Raw genomic sequence first — 21,619 nt, forward strand, 5'->3', positions numbered from 1 at the left:
GAGCTGCACCTTGCATGCAGTGTAAAAATATATTCTTTTTCATTTTGAATTAATCTGAAGCTTTCTAACTTGGATAATTGAAAAGCCTATTTGAACTTTGTTGCATTACATTTGTAATACATGAAATAATTACCAAGATAATGCCTCAACAGCGCCCGAATGAGAAGAATTAATAGCTCTCGCTGTTATTTGAATACTCTTAAGCAAAGCACCATTCTATCATGTTTTATAAAGGTTTTAATGCTCATTATGTTAACTCATTAAGGCCTCACCAAATTAAAAAGTTGTTCATCGGATTTGCCGCTCGTATATTTTCAGAACGTTTTTGGCTAATTGCGCTCACCCCATTGGAAAAAATCAATCCAAAATTTTTTGGTGCGCTACTTTTTACGGACATAAAAGTGTATAAATGCTGATATAATTCCAGTCCTAGATTGTTCTCAGATGGATTTTAATCAAAATAAATACATACTACGCACACATCGATTATAATAAATCATAACACTTATATTTAGTTGCATAAAAGTTGTTTCCCCTTGATGCAGTTATGCCATTTTCTTCAAATGTTTACCAAATTACATGCTACAAAAATTGATTTATTTCATTGAAATGTGGATGAAGAAAAGCATACTAATTTATTTGATAACATCATCTACATTATTTTGGTAAGGTAAATACTTATTGATGCTGTCACTTATCTTTTTTCTGTTTTTTTTTTTCTGTCCAAATGATAAGCATTTGAGAAGAAAGTTGGTGGGGTAAGGAATTTACATTATCACAGCAGTTTCGCCGCAAGAGTACACAGCATGTATGCAGCAGGAGTACACAGCATGTACGCCGCAGGACTTGGGCCAGGAGTACACAGTATGTACACCGCAGGAGTACACAGCATGTATGCCGCAGGAGTACAAGCATGTACGCCGCAGGGGTAGTACACACGAAGGCTCATTTGCATGTGAAAAGTGTATGTGCCGCGTATATGCTGCGTACTATTTCCCGCATACTAATTTCCTCCAGCGTACATCCTGTGTACTATGTAGTCCACAGCATGTATGCAGCAAGTAGTACGCGGCAGAGCTCATTTGCATGTCAAAAGTGTACTACAAACGTACTATCGGTGTATGTGCGGTGTATATCCTGCGTACTATTAAAAGCCCTTGATTTCAGTACACATCATGTACGCATCATATACGCTGTATGTACACAGCAAGAGTACGCAGCAGGTCTTTTTCTTCTGTAAGGGAATCATCAGTATTTTAATACGAAAGTGGGTGGGGTAAGGAATTTACATAATAATTATTTACGAGTTGTGTTCAGACCAATTTAGAGCCTCGTTTTTTTTAAGTCCTCGAATAGAATAATGTAAATGCATGTTTACCTTCATTTCAGACCTAAATTGAAACTTTGTTAAGAAAATTTAAAGTTAGAACAAGAGGGAGCTTCTGTAAGATAGCATCAGTGATTGACTCTGAATTAAAGCTTTGCCAGTAAAAGAGGCATAATAGTCAATAGCTTTGAATTTAACAGAGATATTAGACATTATATAATATAAAACTTTAACCAAAAAAATGAAGTTAAAATGTGGCATAACTCTGTCAAAATTCAAATCAAGAGTTATGAGGATTGTTTCTTCTGGTGTAGACTTATGTACATTATTGTGTGGCCAAAAATATTGGATTTTGCCTCTAAGTTATGTGTCCGCGCGCTTAATTAATGTCGATAAAAAACCTCCAGTTTTGAGACCCCAACTCCAGCTGAAAAATGGCAAACCTCCAGTTTTGGGATTCTGGACTTATCACATGTATGAGTTAGATGTATACACGTTTCTAAATACTGCCTACCTGAACATGACAACCTTGACAGTCTTCATCATTTGGGCGCTTTCTCATCAATTCATGAAATTCCAAGAAACCTGTGATGTCATAAGTATATAGGTGTGCTTCAAATGTTATTCACTTATTGCATCCCAAACTTTTTGTCTGATTTAGTCAGTGTGCACATAAATATAACTTGAATATCTTCAACACAATTTGAACTACTTCTCTGGACTGTCAAAGCATTTAACAACTTTTGTAACATCACAATAAAACAGAATCGTGTAATTTAAACATTCATGAATGTTTGGGGTAGCGACTGACACGTCACCGACCCCTGAAGTTGGCAGAAGGAAATATTGGTAAACTGTTGATATTATCATACTTGAAAAACATTAACTAGTAGAAAATGAATGAAAAAGAAAACTCAATTAATTATATAGCAAAAAAGCATTAACAACAGAAGAATTGAAACAAGAACATAGTCGCTAATTGGTGTTTATTGTGCACAGTGAGGACACAGGAAGGTGCTGTGTCGCCTAACAACACTGATGCTTGTGCAGAAAGCCAGATGCACCCAGTGCATGCACTCGTCACATTGAGCCCAGTTGCAATTTTAAGTGTTTGGAGGTCGTGGATAGCTGGTGGGGAAATCTTCTTGCAGACACAGCAGACGTCACTTTCTGTGGTTTCTTCCTCATCTGTCAGGATGGAGTTTGAGATCAACATTAACTGGTGACAAAATCTTCAAGTTAACTCCACTTGTCGATGGCTTAGGACTTTTACTTGGTTGTTTCTTCTCTGCTGTCTTGTTATTTCTGTTCTTTTTGTACTCATTTTATAGCTCTTCTACGTATTATAATACAGACCTATACAAAAACTCTTTTGTGCCTCAAACCATCCGCGATTGGAACTCATTACTGGACTCAGTCCTTTGTAACTTGTATCAAAAACGCTACATTCAAACGTGCTCTCTTGGACTATAGATCACGCAATTAACATCTAACATCAAGCGCACACACATGCCACCCTCGATAATTTTTGCTCATTAGTGAGATAATTTCGAGTATCAATACAGATATAGAATACAGTAATTATATTTATGTAGCTTTGAGCCGCCATTGTCATATCTGTAGTGTTAATTTACAGGTGTATCTCTAGTATAACTTGCACAATCCAAAGTTTTATTTCCTAGAAAACTGTTGGCGTTGATCATCGTGTCTTGTCGTGTTATAAAATGGAAGTACACACAAGACCTAATAGATTAAAATTTCAAGGCTTTCTAATTAAAATTTCTAGATGTTTTTAAAAAGATTAAATTAAGTGACACACTGTTAGCAACATTGAACATGCCCAGCCATAGAACTTTCTTACCAGTTTTAGATTATTTTTGTCTTAAGTTGTACATTTTTGTAGTAGTAGTTTTTGTCATTTTAGGCACAAAATGTCCCTTTTAAGGGGTTCAACAAATTGATAGTTTGATAGCTGCAATGGATAGTTAGGAGGGCAATTTATGATTTTCTCAATGAATTTCAATTTGTGACTGTCTGCGACTTTTTTGTTACTAGAGTTATATAGGGATGTTACCTTTTGTAACCTATATGTTACTAAGAAAATAAAATCGGAGGTTTTGTCAAAAGTCAATAAATTTCAGATAGTTTTCAAAATCCAGTTTGTGTGACTTTCTGTTACTAGAATAATGAAGGTTTGTTACTGTCACAAAAATAGTGATAGCTGTAGGAAAATTCAAAAACTGGCCATATATGCCAAATTTCAAAAAAAGAAATGTAAGTTCCTTAAATACATTGAAATGTTGAGTTTAGGGAAAGAGTTTGCTTTTAATTGCTTCAGTGATATGCACAAATTGTTCTAAATAATGGTATAGGCTAACATACGGACATAGTACCTGATTCATATTTTGTATATGATGGAACATAAATACAAGGTTTATATGAGATTCCATGTATATTTTCATTGCATGCTCAGGTATTTTTTTTCTGAATATTTTGAAAATAACTGCTTGATTTTTTTAAGAGCAAATATATGATTTTGCACTTGAGAAAAAAAAAAACACCACCATAATTTCACAGTTTGGTCTTATTTGTATTTTGTTACCCAAGTCAACCTTAACACATTTCAATTGTAAACAAAGAAATTCTACAAATATCTCAAGTTATAATGGCAAATACACTAAAAAAATCACTGAAACGATCGATCTCGATGCTCTAATCAGACTCAAACTAGTGTCTGAACACATGAACGATGAAGGTTATAACGCAACTGTTGGTCATCCAAATGTTAAAAGATGCAAAAGACAGAGAAATGTCATTGTAGAGGCTAAGATGAGAAGTTATAGCATTTAAAGATTTTGTAAGGTTTGCGATGTTTGTTGTCTCTTTCATTACGATTTGCAGTCACCAGATTTTCAATTTTAGCATTATACCCTCATAGTTTTCCCATTTTTTGGAAATAGGGCACTATTTTTTCCCAATATGAAAAAATCACTTTTTTCCCAAATTGGACAGACAGGCATCTTCCTATTCTTTTTGTAAAAAAAAAAGCCCTGAATTTTCATACTGACCATTTTATATACTCACTTTTTCTATTGGACACTCATTGAATGAATGTCAGTCAATAGCCAAAATTATTACCAAAGACATCTGAAGCAATACTTTTTGTTACTGAATGACAAGCCATTTAATAAGTGGTGTCAGAAATAGATTTACATAATTTTTTTCTTTAAGTTTTGAGTTCTGCCCAGGAAAAGTTAGTGCAGAAAAAAACATTTTGGAAGAATGATAATTATGAAGGTCAAGTTATCATATTTAAGATTACGTTTATTTTGATTATTTCATATACTATAAAAGTTTGTATTTATTTTTACATCAAATGACCTTTGCACTGACCATTTCAGATACTCAATTCTTCTGTCGTACAGTTATGCAATGGAATATCCTGTTGTGACTTATTTGGAAACGGCATTTCTGCTAGTACAAAGTAAGTAATTTGCAGCCTTATCTATGAACAGTTGTTGATCTACTTTGAATAGCTGAAAGAAATTAAATTTATGTAAACATTGAATGCTTACTTATTGTAATGCAAATTTAATTAAATTACAGAAATGTCCTTAAAGGTATACTAGATTTGAAAACATGAACAAATACTGCATATGGTTTATGTAACATATAAGCGTTTATGTGTATTAACAGTACTATGCATTAGGATAAGAAATGGTTCAAACTGTATACGTAATATATAACTAAACACAGTATAAATGTGTACTACCACAAAAAAACTGAAGTTTTTTAAACAATCAGCTGTTACTGCACAACAATTTGTTATGAATGTAGCTGGAGATCTACGTACACAATTAATCTATATATTTAGTAAAGTTAAATATATTTGATGAAGATTTTCTACATTCTAGATGAATATCTAAATATAAAGTATTATAGTGAAAGATCGCCATTAGATATCTTTAATGTCTGTTTTGTTACCTTGCATTTTATTGTGTTAATATAATTTCCATTTATTTTGTAGATTTCCTGTTGCTGGGACTGATCATACACACAAGAGATATGTTATCACCAAAAGTCTTTATACTTTTTGTTTTGTATCCTTAAAGTTACTGTCCATAGATGGAAACAATATATGTGAAATTTATGGAGAGAGTAGAGTTTTTTTTATATTTCTTTCAAATATTCTTTTTATGGTGATCAGGTTTGAATATCTGGTCAGAATCAGTACTAGAACCATTAGTTATGGAAAATTTCTAGTGTGTTATTATATTTTAATGCCGCATCCCTGGAAATGCAAATTACCTTGTGGCGTATTGTTGACCCACATTCAGGAGAATTACACATCTGATTGAAATCACAAGTAATGTAAAACAGGAATAATACAAGTTTAGTTACAATATATACAGACATCTGTTAGTTGTTTTTTTGCATTTTCTTACTATCTCACATGTAGTTATCTGCATCCGTGATGGTTGAAGTGTTGTGTGCTGATTTTATTAATAAGTATAAGAGTTTTCTTCTTATGTTATTCAACTCTATAATGTTAAAAATGTCAAAACTTCTAATTGCTAGCGTATTTTTGCAGAAAGTGTGATTTTGTTCTACAAATTATACAGTTTTTTGGTCTAGCCCATATCACTAGGAGGATTTTTAAAAAAATGGAAATCAACATAGTATCCAGGATTTCTGTTTTGATGTTCATTGACACATTAATTATACATGTATGGTTTTCCAAATTAAATTTGTTCTCTGAAAAAAAAAGATGACCCCTATTGATTTTGAGGTCAGAAGGTCAAGGTCACAGTGACCAGGAACAGTAAAACGGTTTCCAGGTGATAACTCAAGAATGCTTGGGCCTAGGATCAGGAAAATTGATAGGGAGATTGATCATGACTGGCAGATGACCCCTATTGATTTTGAGGTCATTTGGTCAAAGTTCAAGGTCAGATTGGCCAGGAACAGTTAAACGGTTTCTGGACGATAACTTGAGAACGCTTGGGCCAAGGGTCATGAAAGATGATAGAGAGGTTCATCATGACCAGCAGATGGCCCCTATTGATTTAAAGGTCAATAGGTCAAGGTTACAGTGACCCGGAACATTTAAACCGTTTCCAGACAATAACTTGAGGAGCTTGGGCCTAGGATCATGAAACTTGATAGGGAGGTTGGTCATGACCTGTAGACGACCCCTAAAGATTTTTAGGTCTGTAGGCTAAAGGTCAAGGTCACATTGACCCAGAACAGTTAAACTCTGTCCGGACGATACCTTGAGAACGCTTGGGCTTAGGATCACTAAACTTAATAGGGAGGTTGATCATGACCAGCAGATGACTCCTGTTGATTTTGAGGTCAATAGGTCAAATGTCACATTGAACCAGAACAGTAGACCTCCTGTTTACAGTGAGCAAATAATTTCTGTTCCTTGTGCAATTGAATGCATCAAGGGGGGCATTTCATGTTCGACGAGCTCTTGTTCAATTGATCTTCATGAAATTTGGTCAGAATGATTGCATTGATGAAATCTAGGTCAAGTTTGAATATGGGTCATCTGGGGTCAAAAAGTAGGTCACTAGGTCAAATCAAAGAAAAACTGTATGCGATAGAGGCTATATTTTTCAATTGATCCTTCTGAAATTAAGTCAGAATGATTGCCTTGGTGAAATCTAGGTCAAATTTGAATATGGGTCATCATGGGTCAAAAACTAGGTCACTAGGTCAAATCAAAGAAAAACCTTGTGTATGCGATAGAGGCTGTATTTTTCAATTGATCTTCATGAAATTTGGCCAGAATGATAGCCTTGATGAAATCTAGGTCAAGTTTGAATATGGGTCATCTGGGGTCAAAAACTAGGTCACTAGGTCAAATAAAAAAAATACTTGTTTATACTCAAGATTTTTGCTCCAATTTTAATGATAATTGGTCAGAATATTTTTTTCCTTGAAATCACTAGGTCAAACATGTTTACACTGTTATGGTGTGTTTCTCAGGTGAGCGACCTAGGGCCATCTTGGCCCACTTGTTAGCTTAGTCAGACTATAAAAGATTTCCTTAACACTGCTGACAGATACATGATAGTATACTTATCAATAGCTTACAGATTAGTTCCAGACTTGATACTTAAATCAGTTATTGTAAGTATTTACAGGAATAAGGTGACAAAATCTGTCTTGTATACAGCAAAAAAAAAAACGCTTTTAAGGCTATATATGTACAGTGGTTTCTCTGAGTAGTTACTTCCCTTACAGAAGCAAGCCTCTGTGGCGTACATGCTGCGTATTTACTGTGTATATGCCGCGAACACAGTAGTACGCCAGAGGAGTACATTTTACATACACCGCATGCCGCATACATGCCGCGTACTATTATGATGAGTACACAGCATGTACGCAGGAGGTCACTAGTACACTTTAAGTACGCAGCACAGACTCTGAAAATTTAAGGAGTACACTGCATGTACGCAGGAGGGACTTGTACAAGAAAATAGTACACTGCAAGTACACCGCAGATACTTTGAAATTTGTGCAGTACACTTCATATACGCGGGAAAGACTTGTACAACTTCTTTTGGAATTTATACTTAGTTTTTTTTTATAAGTTTAAGTCTGAAGTAAACTTCATATATGCGGGAGGGACATTGTTCATTTTCTTTTGGTATTTTAGCCTTGAATTTTTTTTAGGTAAAAGTGTGAGAGTACACTTCTTGCAGGAAGGATTTGTACATTTTTTTTTTTTTGGAAGCAAGAACTTGATTTCCGAGTACTTTTATCTTAATAGCATAGAATAGTTCAGATTACCGGTATTCTGAACAAAGAAAATTTGCCAAACTATTTGCAATGTTCATTTGTGAAGCGTACATCTAGTGATTTCTGAGCTGCACCTTGCATGCAGTGTAAAAATATATTCTTTTTCATTTGAATTAATCCTGAAGCTTTCTAACTTGGATAATTGAAAAGCCTTATTTGAACTTTGTTGCATTACATTTTGTAATACATGAAATAATTACCAAGATAATGCCTCAACAGCGCCCGAATGAGAAGAATTAATAGCTCTCGCTGTTATTTGAATACTCTTAAGCAAAGCACCATTCTATCATGTTTTATAAAGGTTTTAATGCTCATTATGTTAACTCATTAAGGCCTCACCAAATTAAAAAGTTGTTCATCGGATTTGCCGCTCGTATATTTTCAGAACGTTTTTGGCTAATTGCGCTCACCCATTGGAAAAAATCAATCAAAATTTTTTGTGCGCTACTTTTTACGGACTAAAAGTGTATAAATGCTGATATAATTCCAGTCCTAGATTGTTCTCAGATGGATTTTAATCAAAATAAATACATACTACGCACACATCGATTATAATAAATCATAACACTTATATTTAGTTGCATAAAAGTTGTTTCCCCTTGATGCAGTTATGCCATTTTCTTCAAATGTTTACCAAATTACATGCTACAAAAATTGATTTATTTCATTGAAATGTGGATGAAGAAAAGCATACTAATTTATTTGATAACATCAATCTACATTATTTTGGTAAGGGTAAATACTTATTGATGCTTGTCACTTATCTTTTTTCTGTTTTTTTTCTGTCCAAATGATAAGCATTTGCAGAAGAAAGTTGGTGGGGTAAGGAATTTACATTATCACAGCAGTTTCGCCGCAAGAGTACACAGCATGTATGCAGCAGGAGTACACAGCATGTACGCCGCAGGACTTGGGCCAGGAGTACACAGTATGTACACCGCAGGAGTACACAGCATGTATGCCGCAGGAGTACACAGCATGTACGCCGCAGGGGTAGTACACCGAAGGCTCATTTGCATGTGAAAAGTGTATGTGCCGCGTATATGCTGCGTACTATTTCCCGCATACTAATTTCCTCCAGCGTACATCCTGTGTACTATGTAGTCCACAGCATGTATGCAGCAAGTAGTACGCGGCAGAGCTCATTTGCATGTCAAAAGTGTACTACAAACGTACTATCGGTGTATGTGCGGTGTATATCCTGCGTACTATTAAAAGCCCTTGATTTCAGTACACATCATGTACGCATCATATACGCTGTATGTACACAGCAAGAGTACGCAGCAGGTCTTTTTCTTCTGTAAGGGTTCAGAAAGGCTGGGTTAATAAATCTATATGCATAAAACATTTGCTGTTTTTTCACAAAAGGTGAAGAGAAATAGTGTACAAGTTTTAACGGTCAGATAATGATTTAAGACTTGCTATTCAAAGAAAATTATAATAAAAGATTTGACACCGACATGTATAACTTAGTTTATTTGTGACTACAAAATAGTCTGTCCTGAAACTTGATGCAGAATTTCAGCTCCATTGCATGTTTTGCGGAGCAAAGTTAATCTAAAGGTCTTTTATAATGTGATTTGGCTGAGTGTGAGCCGTGGAGGACGTGCTCTGTTGTTGATTTGACATCAGTCGCCAAACATTTCAACACAGTAAACCACAACGTCGAACATGTACAGTATCAAATCATTGAAATCGTACGTTCTGATCCGAACACAGAAAAAAGCACAAACATAAGACGCAGTAGAGAATTTTATTGGATCCACCAGCTCCACACTCTTCACCCAGTTGGGATCAATATTTCCGGATAGAATGGGAATACTCAGCCATTTCACTTATACCTAAAAGTCTTTTATACTTTATGCACTTCCTGCAAAAGAATTACCATTAACTTTTGGCACTTAATTTGGTTGGTTTGCTGTTTTTTTATAATACATGAATAGAACCTGTGGGAATATTTGTTGGAAGTTGGGCATGCATGTGACGTCAGAAAGGTCTTATATTGCTTTGTTTTCTCAACAGAGTTTAAATACACCTCTAGGTGTCTCAAGCAAGATAACACAGATTGTGGCACTATACAAAAGTAAGGAGCCAGGTCGTCTCAGTGCAATCACATGGGGTATAGCAGGCTATGGATGCTATGGTAAGTTGATTAATGCTGCCATGTTCTTCTTTTTATGCCCCCGAAGGGAGGCATATAGTTTTTGAACAGTCTGTCCGTCTGTCGGTCTGTCAGTCTGTCCGCAGTTTTCGTGTCCGGTCCATATCTTTGTCATCGATGGATGGATTTTCAAATAACTTGGCATGAATGTGTACCACAGTAAGACGACGTGTGGCGCGCAAGACCCAGGTCCGTAGCTCAAAGGTCAAGGTCACACTTAGACATTAAAGGACCGTGCATTGATGGGCGTGTCCGGTCCATATCTTTGTCATCGATGGATGGATTTTCAAATAACTTGGCATGAATGTGTACCACAGTAAGACGACGTGTCGCGCGCAAGACCCAGGTCCGTAGCTCAAAGGTCAAGGTCACACTTAGACATTAAAGGATAGTGCATTGATGGGCGTGTCCGGTCCATATCTTTGTCATCGATGGATGGATTTTCAAATAACTTGGCATGAATGTGTACCACAGTAAGACGACGTGTCGCGTGCAAGACCCAGGTCCGTAGCTGAAAGGTCAAGGTCACACTTAGGCGTTAAAGGTCATTTTTCATGATAGTGCATTGATGGGCGTGTCCGGTCCATATCTTTGTCATTCATGCATGGATTTTAAAATAACTACGCATGAATGTGTGGCACAGTAAGACGACGTGTCGCGCGCAAGACCCAGCTCCGTAGGTCAAAGGTCCTAAACTCTAACATCGGCCATAACTACTCATTCAAAGTGCCATCGGGGGCATATGTCATCCTATGGAGACAGCTCTTGTTTTTTTCTTTTTTTAGCTCACCTGAGCACGAAGTGCTCAAAGGTGAGTTTTATTGATCACCCTGTGTCCGGCGTCCGGCGTCGTCCGTCCGTCGTCAACAATTTGACTGTTAACACTCTAGAGGTCACATTTTTGGCCCAAACTTAATGAAACTTGGTCAAAATCTTACCCTCCATAAAATCTTGGTCGAGTTCGATATTGGGTCATCTGGGATCAAAAACTAGGTCACCAGGTCAAATCAAAGGAAAAGCTTGTTAACACTCTAGAGGTCACAATTTTGACCCAATCTTAATGAAACTTGGTCAGAATGTTACCCTCCATAAAGTCTTGGAAAAGTTCGATATTGGGTCATCTGGGGTCAAAAACTAGGTCACCAGGTCAAATCAAAGGAAAAGCTTGTTAACACTCTAGAGGTCACATTTTTGGCCCAATCTTCATGAAACTTAGTCAGAATGTTACCCTTAATAAAATCTTGGACGAGTTCGATGTTGGGTCACCTGGGGTCAAAAACTAGGTCAACAGGTCAAATCAAAGGAAAAGCTTGTTAACACTGTAGAGGCCGCATTTATGACTATATCTTCATGAAACTTGGTCAGAATGTTAATATTGATGATCTTAAGGTCCAGTTTGAATCTGGGTCATGTAGGATTAAAAACTAGGTCACCTGGTCAAATCAAAGGAAAAGCTAGTTAACACTGTAGAGGCCACATTTATGACCATATTTTAATGAAACTTGGTCAGAATGTTTATCTTGATGCTCTTTAGGTCAAGTTTAAATCTGGGTCAGCTGGGTTCAAAAACTAGGTCACTAGGTTAAATCAAAGGAAAAGCTTGTTAACACTCTAGAGGCCACTATATCTTCATGAAACTTAGTCAGAATATTAAACTTGATGATCTTTAGGTCAAGTTCGAATCTGGGTCATGTTGGGTCAAGAATTAGGTCATGGGGCAAATCAAAAGGAAAAGCTTGTTAACACTCTAGAGGCCACATTTACGACTGTATCTTCATGAAACTTAGTCAGAATGTTAAACTTGATGATCTTTAGGTCAGGTTCGAATCTGGGTCATGTTGGGTCAAAAACTAGGTCACGGGGTCAAATCAAAAGAAAAGCTAGTTAACACTGTAGAGGCCACATTTATGAACATATCTTGATGAAACTTGGTCAGAATGTTAATCTTGATGATCTTTAGGCCAATAGGTCAGGTGAGCGATACAGGGCCTTCATGGCCCTCTTGTTTTGTTTTTTTTGTTTTTACATGTAATTAAGATTAATTTTTAGCTTGACTCTTCAAAGAATATGGAGAGCTATACTACTCACCCCGGCTTTGGTGTTGGTTACAGTTTTTAAGAAATGGTAATATCTTGTATACCATCAGAGATACTTACTTCAAACTTGAAATACTTGTTTATTATAACAGTCTGTACCTGTAGGCAAGAGTGCATAACTCTATCAACTATTTTGGCTGAATTATGGCCCTTTTTGGACTTGGAAATTGGTTCAGATTTCATTCAAGTCCATGTTTTGTCAAAACTATTTGACATGTGGCTTTGAAACTTTGAACACTTGTATATCCTCATGATTTCCATCTATTTTGGCTGAATTATGGTCCGTTTTGGACTTGGAAATCAGTTAAATTTTTCATACCAGTCCATGTTTTGCCTAACCTGTTTGATATATATGGCTTTGAAACTTTGACCACTTGTTTACCATCATAGTCTACATATGTAGGCAAGACTACACAAGTAGGACAAGGACTTTAGCTCAGTTATGGCCCTTTTTTGAGATAGAAATTAGTTAAGTTTCGCATACCATTCCATATTTTGTCTAAACTGTTTGTTATATGGTTTTGAAACTACCATCATTGTCACACTTTCATATAGTGGAATACTTATCCAAATCCACAAATAAGGTACATTGTTTGTCTTATCTATTCTTTTTCTTTTGTCTGAAAACCTCTGGTAATATTTTGACCCCATACTTCCATCAGTGCTTCAAATAGTCAAGCACACTGTCAACAGACAGCTCTTGTAAATCTTTGAATTTGTATTTTCATCCACATAAAATCTTTGAGAGAAATTTATCTTTATTTTCATTGTCTTATAAAATCTTGCATGTACATTAAAGTAATGATTACCAGTATAATTCAAAATCTTTTTTGAATTTTTTTTTAAACATTCTAATGTTGACCTTTGCCTATAAATAGTGTTGTTTTCTTTCTGTTTCAGTACGAGTATTGACAAACTTTGTTCAGACAGCGGATGTATTCATCATACTCAGTTTTACATGTGGTGCTCTGTTAAATACTACGATTGTTATAATGATTTTATATTATACTCATCGCAAGAGGACCAAGTTGTATTGATATTATATTACAAAGATGTGCCAAATTCTTTCCACTTTATATATTCAACAGCATTATGATGATTATTTTATGATTTAGATGCCATTGTTAATTAATGTTCAAAGGAAAACTACCGCAAGAGCAATAAAGAATGTTATTACATACGTATTTTCAGTCTTAAATTTACATGCCATAAGACCCGAGTCGTCAATATCTTTACCTTAATGAAGTCTGACTTTCATATCAGTTGAATATGTTTTGTCACAGTCAAAAGTTCAGTAGTACCAGTATTTTAAATTTTACTCTGGGAAAAAAATATCAATAAGATACCGGTAATAAGAGTAGGTGGATGTGTAATACAAAGATTGTACATTTTGCATCACAAAATACGCAATTCACCATTTCATGGATAATATTGTCCAAAAGTGGCACTAAGTACACTGTAGAACTGTAACTTGTAGGAATAATCTATACCAGCATTCAAAAGACAGGTACTATATACATGTATACCAGTTCAGACATGGTAGAATTAAAATTTATACCGAGTAAACTGAATCATTGGGAGTAAGATTTGACAAAATTCAAACTCTGTAACATGAGCCGCACCATGAGAAAATCAACATAGTGCATTTGCGACCAGCATGGATCCAGACCAGCCTGCGCATCCGTGCAGTCTGGTCAGGATCCATGCTGTTCGCTTACAGTTTCTCTAATTGTAATAGGCTTTGAAAGCGAACAGCATGGATCCTGACCAGACTGCCTAGATGCGCAGGCTGGTCTGGATCCATTCTGGTCGCAAATGCACTATGTTGGTTTTCTCATGGCGCGGCTATATATATGACTCGGGTACAGTCAAACATGCTCCAGAGACCACACATTAATAGACCAGTCTTTCAAATTCTTTTTGTGTTGTTAAAAGACATTTTGTTGTATTAGGAGACCAGATGTGGTAAGGGACCACATTTTGCCCTTCCCATAGGTGGCCGCTTAAAATTAATGCAATTTTTACTGTATTTTGTTGTTGAAGAATTTAACTATTTTCAGATATAGATTATAAAGGTAATTGTGGCAAGTGGCATAACTAAAGGCAGTCTTTATACAGTCATCATGTTAGTAACCATCACTGTACAATTTTAGCCCTCAGGGTGAGCTGTTACTACAGGTTGATGGCCCTTTATCCTGTGTCTGTCTTCTGTGTCAACAATATTACTTATACACTTTCTACTCCGAAGCTATGGACAGAATTATACCAAACTTGGTCTGTAGTATTCTGGCAATGACCTCTCTTAAGTTTGTTCAATGGCACAGTTGGCCCAAATTAAAAGTGACCAGAGTTAAATATAGAAAAAAATAAAATGGTTTTTATGAATTTATAAAGCATGAGATAGACCTTCACTAAACTTGATCTGAAGCACCCTTTCAGATCCTCTCTGAAATTTGCTAAAGTGCAGGGCACTCGTTTGGCCATTTTTGGGGCCGAATATTGGTACCATTCCCCTCCTAAAATAACATGTTTTTTTCCCCTTTCTCAGAAGAAATTCCCCTGATGATAGGTTGTTTGACATAAATAGATATGAACTCTTTCTTTTAATATTATATATTGCCTCTAAGGAAGATTACTGTTGCAATATAGTCACATCAGTTAGGAATGATTGAAAACAGTATTAATAAGTGTGAAAAGTAGTTACATATACACGGCTTAAACTTCCCCTTTTCGTCTTAAAATGTCGAAAAATTCCCCTTCCTAAGGGTATGGGTACTTTCCCAAAAGTTGTCTAGTGCCCTGAAGTAGTTCTGCTAATCTCTTTTTAGGGGTCAACAGAGCTGAAAAGCTTGTAAGCAACTTCTTTTCATGAACTACTTGGTGGATCTCCACCAAACATGGTCTATTGCATCCTATGCAACTCTGTCAAGTATACTCGGTGCATCAACTTGGTCTCTTTAGGGGCAACCAGAGCTTAAAGTAGAAAAAAACCACTAGATTGATCTTCACCAGAAGTGGTCTGTAGAATAATTGTATTAACCTTATTTAAGTTTGTTCATATAGTTCTGCTTGACTCTTTATTAAGGCCACAAAAGCTAGAAATGAAAAAAAGAACTTCAGACAGCTTCTCATGAACTACTAGAGGAATCTTCACCAAACTTTATCAATAGCATCCTTGTACAGTCTGCTGTCAGTTTTGTTCAGATGGTTCATTTGGCCAATATAACGGGTCGCCAGAGCTAAGAAAATAGAAAAAACAACTTCTGCTCAATAACCCTTTCATGGAACTCCACCAAACATGGTCTTTAGCATCCTTGCAAAGCTCTCTCTTAGGTTTGTTCCAGCGTTTTCACAGAGGGGACCTTCAGAGCTGAAAGTAGAAAATTATTAAACAACTTTTCATAAACCAGTAGGTGCATCTTCACCCAACTTAGTCTGTAGCATCCTTTTGTATGGGCACCTTTCAAGATTTTGTTCAAATGGTTTAGCTTTACCTCTTTAAGGAGCAGTCAGAGCTAAAAGAAATCTTTAAATAACTTACTCATATGAAATGCTTTATGGGAGCTTCACCCAACCTGACTATAGCTTCCTTATGAGATTTCTGAAGGTTTTTCAAATGGTTCTGCTTGACCCCTTTTTTTGAGCCATCAAGCTAAAAATAGAAAAAAAAAACTTCCTCTGGATGGATCTTCACCAAACTGGTTGTTCTAAAGTATCCTTGCATAACTCTGTTTTGTTCAAATGGTTCTGCTTAACCAGGTCCGCCAGAGTTAAAAATTTAAATATGTTTAGACAATTTCATCTCGTGGATTGCTTAATAGAGTTTCTTTAACTTGGTACAGAGCTTCCTTGGACTGTCCTTACTTAATCTTATTCAAAGTTATGGCAAATTTAATAAATTTTTTTACATAAGTTGAAAGTTTCCACTTGTTTACCATCATAGTCTACATGTGTAGGCAAGACTGCATAACTAGGAGAAGGACTTTAGCTTAGATATGGCCCTTTTTTGACATAGAAATGGTCAAACATTGCCATATAGTGCAAGACTTGTCCAAATCCACAAATACAGGTAGATTGACTAATCTATTCTTCTTTTGTCTGAAAATCTCTGGAAATATTTTGACCCATATTCCATCAATTCTTGGAATAGTCCAGCGCACTGTCAACAGACAGCTCTTGTTTACCAAAGCAACCACATTTGTTGCCATAGCAACAAAATGAAATATAAAAGAATTTATTCTCCATATTGCCATTTTTAGCTCATCTGATTTGTTGAAAAAAAAAAAAGATGAGTTATTGTCATCACTTGATCGGCGTTAGCATTGCCTAGTTAAGTTTTGTGTTTAGTTCAGCTTTTCTACTAAACTATCAAAGCTATTGCTTTAAAACTTGCAACGCTTGTTCACCATCAGTAGCTGACTCTGTACAGCAAGAAATATAACTCCTGCTTTTTGCAACAATTATGGCCCCTTTTGGTCTTAGAAAATATCAGATTTCTTGGTTAAGTTTTGTGTTTAGGTCAACTTTTCTCCTTAATGGTCAAAGCTATTGCTTTAAAACTTGGAGCAGTTATTCGCCATTAAAAGCTGATTGTGCACAGCAAGTACCGTAACCCTACATTGCTTTTTGCAAGAATTATGGCCCCTTTTGGACTTAGAAAATCAGATTTCTTGGTTCAGTTTTGTGTTTAGGTCAACTTTTCTCCTTAATGGTCAAAGCTATTGCTTTAAAACTTGGAGCAGTTATTCGCCATTAAAAGCTGATTATGCACAGCAAGTACCGTAACCCTACATTGCTTTTTGCAAGAATTATGGCCCCTTTTGGACTTAGAAAATCAGATTTCTTGGTTCAGTTTTGTGTTTAGGTCAGCTTTTCTCCTAAACTATCAATTTGAAAGCTATTGCTTTAAAACTTGCAACACTTGTTCACCATCAAAAGCTGACTCTGTACATCATGAAACATAAGTCCATCCTGCTTTTTGCAAGAATTATGGCCCCTTTTGGACTTAGAAAATAATGAGTAGGACAATATTTCTATTATACAGAGACAAAAAAATCAGATGAGTGGTTGCACCCACAAGAGCAACTGCATATTTTCCGTAAATGAAAAGACATGCATTTTCTCCATATTGCCATCTGTGCATGTACCAAATTCCGTGAAAAAATATTGTGTACTTCTTAAGTCATTGCAGAATACCACTGTTTGACCGAGATTTACTGACCGACTGACCAGAATGCTAACAATGCTTCTAAGAATATCTCAACTGTCCTAAGGGTTGGGAATTGGAAAACGCCTTTCTGATGCATGCAGACTTGCAGGATCATTTTTCTTGCATTTCGCTGCAAAATTTTCGAAGATCTAGTAAATTGTGAAATTAATGTGCTGGTTTTTCCCCGGGGAAAATATTAAGGTGATTTCCTAGCTGGATATTCTTGTCTTTCCCTGCTGTGTAGGCAAGAAATTGGGTCAAGTCATATAACACTGGAAGGCAACTAATAACTTTAATCTAATCTTGGTATCAAAGTCTCACTCTGATAACTTCTTCAGAAATATTGTATTTTCTTCAGCTCAGAACATTCACTTGTTTGCTTCATGCAGCAACAGGTATGGGTACCAAAATAATGCTTTAGAATAGCAGGATTTTACTCGAGTTTTCAGTCTTCTTCAGTATTTTTCACAAGGAAAGCTTTAACTCCGATACTTTACCAGAAAAACTAAAGCCGGCATTAAAGACGATCAAAACCCCAAGATACCAATTTGATACAGAGAAAGTAAAATGTGATAATGACCTTTGACCTTTCAAGTGTGATCTTGACCTTAAACCTAATGACTTTGTTTGTGCACTCTACATGTCCTCTTGATGATCTTAACAATTGATGCTAGTTTTATGAAAATCATTCCATTGGTTAAGATATGGTGCAGACACAGATTTGAGTATTTGATCTTTGACTTTTGTGACCTTATCCTTAGACCTAATGACCTGCGTTGTGCACTCTGTGTGTTGTCTGGATGAGATTAACATTTTGCTAATTTTATTAATATTTCATTATTTTAGAAGATCTGGAGCAATTTGTTTATCTTTGACTGCTGTGTGACCTTGAACCTAGTGACCTTGGTTGTGCGCTTTGCATATTGTCTTGATGAGGTTAATAATTCATTCTAGTTTTGAAAAAATCAGTGTTGTTTAGAAAATATGCCACAAATTTGAGCTTTCTGATCTTTGACCTCCATGTGTGACCTAGACCTTGGACCAAGGTTGAGTGCTCTGTGTGTTGTCTTGATAGATAAATATTTGATGCCAGTTTTATAAAAGTTTAACTACGTGACCTCCAAATGTGACCTTGACCTTGAATCAAGTGTCCTGGATTGTAGGCTCTACTCATTATCTTGATGAGCTAAATATTTAATGCTAGTTTTTATTACATCCAGCACATCGTCTTGATGAGGTAAAGAACTAATGCTAGTGTTATGACAAGAAATTGGAAATTCCATGGAAATCACCCTATCCCATTCTATTTAAACAATTTGGGCCTAAGTCATTCACCTAAAGAAAACCTTAACCATCTGACTTTGCTTCAAACTAGGTTTGGTGAAAATCCTTTAAGCTGTTCATTAAAACAAAAGTTATTTAAAAGGTTTTTTTCTATATTTTGCTGTCACACACCAAAAACACATAACCATCAGAAGAAATCATTCGAAGGTATTTCTATTTTTACTCCATGTCCCCTAAAAGACGCCAAGAGCCCCCAATTAAACAAAAACATGGTAAAGGACCTTTAAATGAACCTCCAGACAGGGTTTGATGAAGACCAATCAAGCAGTGCATGAGAAGTTATTTAAAGGTATTTCTATTTTTAACTCTAGCTGCCCCTAAAAGGGGCCAAGTGTCTCCAATTGTACAGATTTGTTAAAGTACCTTATAATGATGCTACAAATCAAGTTTAATGAAGATCCATCACGCAGTTCATCAGAGGTCATTTAAAGACATTTCTATTTTCAACTCTAGTGGCCCCTAAGATGTGCCATGAGAAGTCTTAAAGGTATTTCTGTTTTTAACTCTAGTGGCCCCAAAAAGGTGCCAAATGCCCCCATTCGAACAAAATTGGAAGAGGACCTCGTAATGATACTACAGACCAAGTTTGATGAGGATTCATCAAGTGGTTCATGACAAGTTCTTTAAAGGCTTTTCTATTCTTAGTTCTGGCGGCCCATGCCAGGATGCTACTGATGAAGTTTGGGGTAATTCTGACCAGTACTTTCAAGTAAAAATGTTGATGCAGGATGACGTACTATCCACCTATACTAATAGCTCACCCTGAACAAAGTTTAGGTGAGCTAAAAAGGGTGATATTCTGTTATACATACTGGATTGCATCCAGTCACAACATCGAAATTACAGATAAATCCTGGATACAGGCTTTCAAGTGACCTTTGATGAAAAACTAGGAACCTCTGATATAAAAAAGTAGGAGAAAAGTAGGAATCTGATGACAAATAGTAGGAACTTATGAGAACAAACTCGCCAGATTTAGAATAAAAGCATCACCGGCGAAGTGCATAGCGCCAAGAGGGGGTAGGTACGGGAGGGGGCCTCTGTTTAAGTTGGGGGAGGGATGAGTAGGGTCTCCCTCTAAATGTTTTTTGATATAATGTCTTAAGTTCTGAAGTACTGGAGGGGTACCCCCCTCCTTTTAGGGGTGAGGGTGGGGGATCAGGGGGTTTGTCCTCTGGAAAATATTGAAATACAGGTATGAAATGGTGGGGCTCTGGTGCATTTTGTCTAAATTTTTAGGTATGGGAGGAGGTATTCCAGTCATTTTAGAGGGGTCAGGGGGCTGTCCCCCTGGAAAATTTTGAAACACAGGTATGAAATGGTGGGCTTTGGGTGCATTTTTTGGTCTGAATTTTTAGGTATGGGAGGAGGTATCCCAGTCATTTTAGGGGGGTCAGAGGGCTCTCCCCCTGAAAATTTTGCAATACAGATATGAAATGGTGGGCTCTGGTGCATTTTTTGGTCTTAACTTTTAGGTATGGAAAGAGGTATCCCAGTCATTTTAGGGGAGTCAGGGGGCTCTCCCCCTGGAAAATTTGAAATACAGGTATGAGATGGTGGGCTCTGGTGCATTTTTTGGTCTTAATTTTTAGGTATGGGAGGAAGTATCCCTGTCATTTTAGAGGGGTCAGGGGGCTGTCCCCCTGGAAAATTTAGAAATAAGGTATGAAATGGTTGGTTCTGGTGCATTTTTTGGTCTTATTTTGAGGTACTGGGAGGGGTACTTTCCTAATTTTAGCAGGGCCAGTGTGTTCTCCCCTGGAGGATTTTGAAATATAGGTATGAAACGGAGGCCTCTGGTGCACTTTTGGGTCTAAATTTTGAGAAAATACTAATCCTTAGCGAAAATAGTTCGGTGCAACTTTGATGAGTATACGTCACTTCTCGGCAAACTGGGGAGTGGAGGTGGGGTGGGGGAGTGGGGGGACATGGCCACCCTCTTTCCAGCTCTGGATCTGGGCCTGAATCTTGTACATTTACTCACAATTACAAAGCAGCACAATATATAAGATCTTTCTATTTTCTTGATGCTTTGAGGTCCCCATTGTACATAGCTACCTGCAACCTCTTGTGCTCCAATATCAAGGTCAGTATTCAACTCATATAATGAAGAGGTCACCAGCAGCATATCAAAAATATCTCTAGAGCCTCACCAGTACACCATCAGTCCTTGCATTATGTAACAAAATTCATTATACAAATAGACAAACAACATTTGTTAACATATTTTTTCTTCTTTAGATAAAAAAGTAGGAATAGGAGTTTTTTCAAAATCTAAAAAGTAGGAAAAGGTAGGACTACTTGAAAGCCTGTGGATAGATCTGTCATGAAATGGAATGTACTGGGGTTGTAGATTACGTGTTTTCTATTTTTAGTATCAGATACCTTGACCTTCACCCAAGTGACTCCATATGCAATGCAAAACTGTATCCATGCAAGCTACCTACACACCAAGTTCCATTGCCATATGTCCTGTAACAAGTTATGGAGTGGAAACCATCTATTATTAGTAATACTGTCCTTGACCCTAGTGGCCACATGCAATTCCAAGCTCCTCCATGCAAGCTACCTACAAATTTCATTGCAATATGTCAGTTCTGACTTGCATTATTGAGTAGAAATTTTTTTTTAGCTTTAGTAACAATGACCTTGACTTCGATCCTAGGACCCCA

The 21,619-nt window shown here is 36.5% G+C and overlaps 1 protein-coding gene across 1 annotated transcript in view; it reads left to right on the forward strand.

Annotated features, from left to right (window-relative positions):
- Window positions 1-13,574, forward strand: part of LOC123525142 (uncharacterized) — a 36,000-nt gene extending 22,426 nt beyond the window's left edge. Inside the window, exons 3-7 of the mRNA XM_045303925.2 lie at window positions 4,729-4,811; window positions 5,355-5,427; window positions 7,399-7,465; window positions 10,160-10,280; window positions 13,295-13,574. Of these exons, the coding sequence (XP_045159860.1) occupies window positions 4,729-4,811; window positions 5,355-5,427; window positions 7,399-7,465; window positions 10,160-10,280; window positions 13,295-13,431 (481 nt within the window). The 3' untranslated portion in view covers window positions 13,432-13,574. The remainder of the gene's footprint in view (window positions 1-4,728; window positions 4,812-5,354; window positions 5,428-7,398; window positions 7,466-10,159; window positions 10,281-13,294) is intronic.
- The last annotated feature ends 8,045 nt before the right edge of the window (window positions 13,575-21,619 follow it).

This window comes from Mercenaria mercenaria, chromosome 3 (assembly GCF_021730395.1).
Source record: "Mercenaria mercenaria strain notata chromosome 3, MADL_Memer_1, whole genome shotgun sequence".
NCBI classification, from domain to species: domain Eukaryota; kingdom Metazoa; phylum Mollusca; class Bivalvia; order Venerida; family Veneridae; genus Mercenaria; species Mercenaria mercenaria.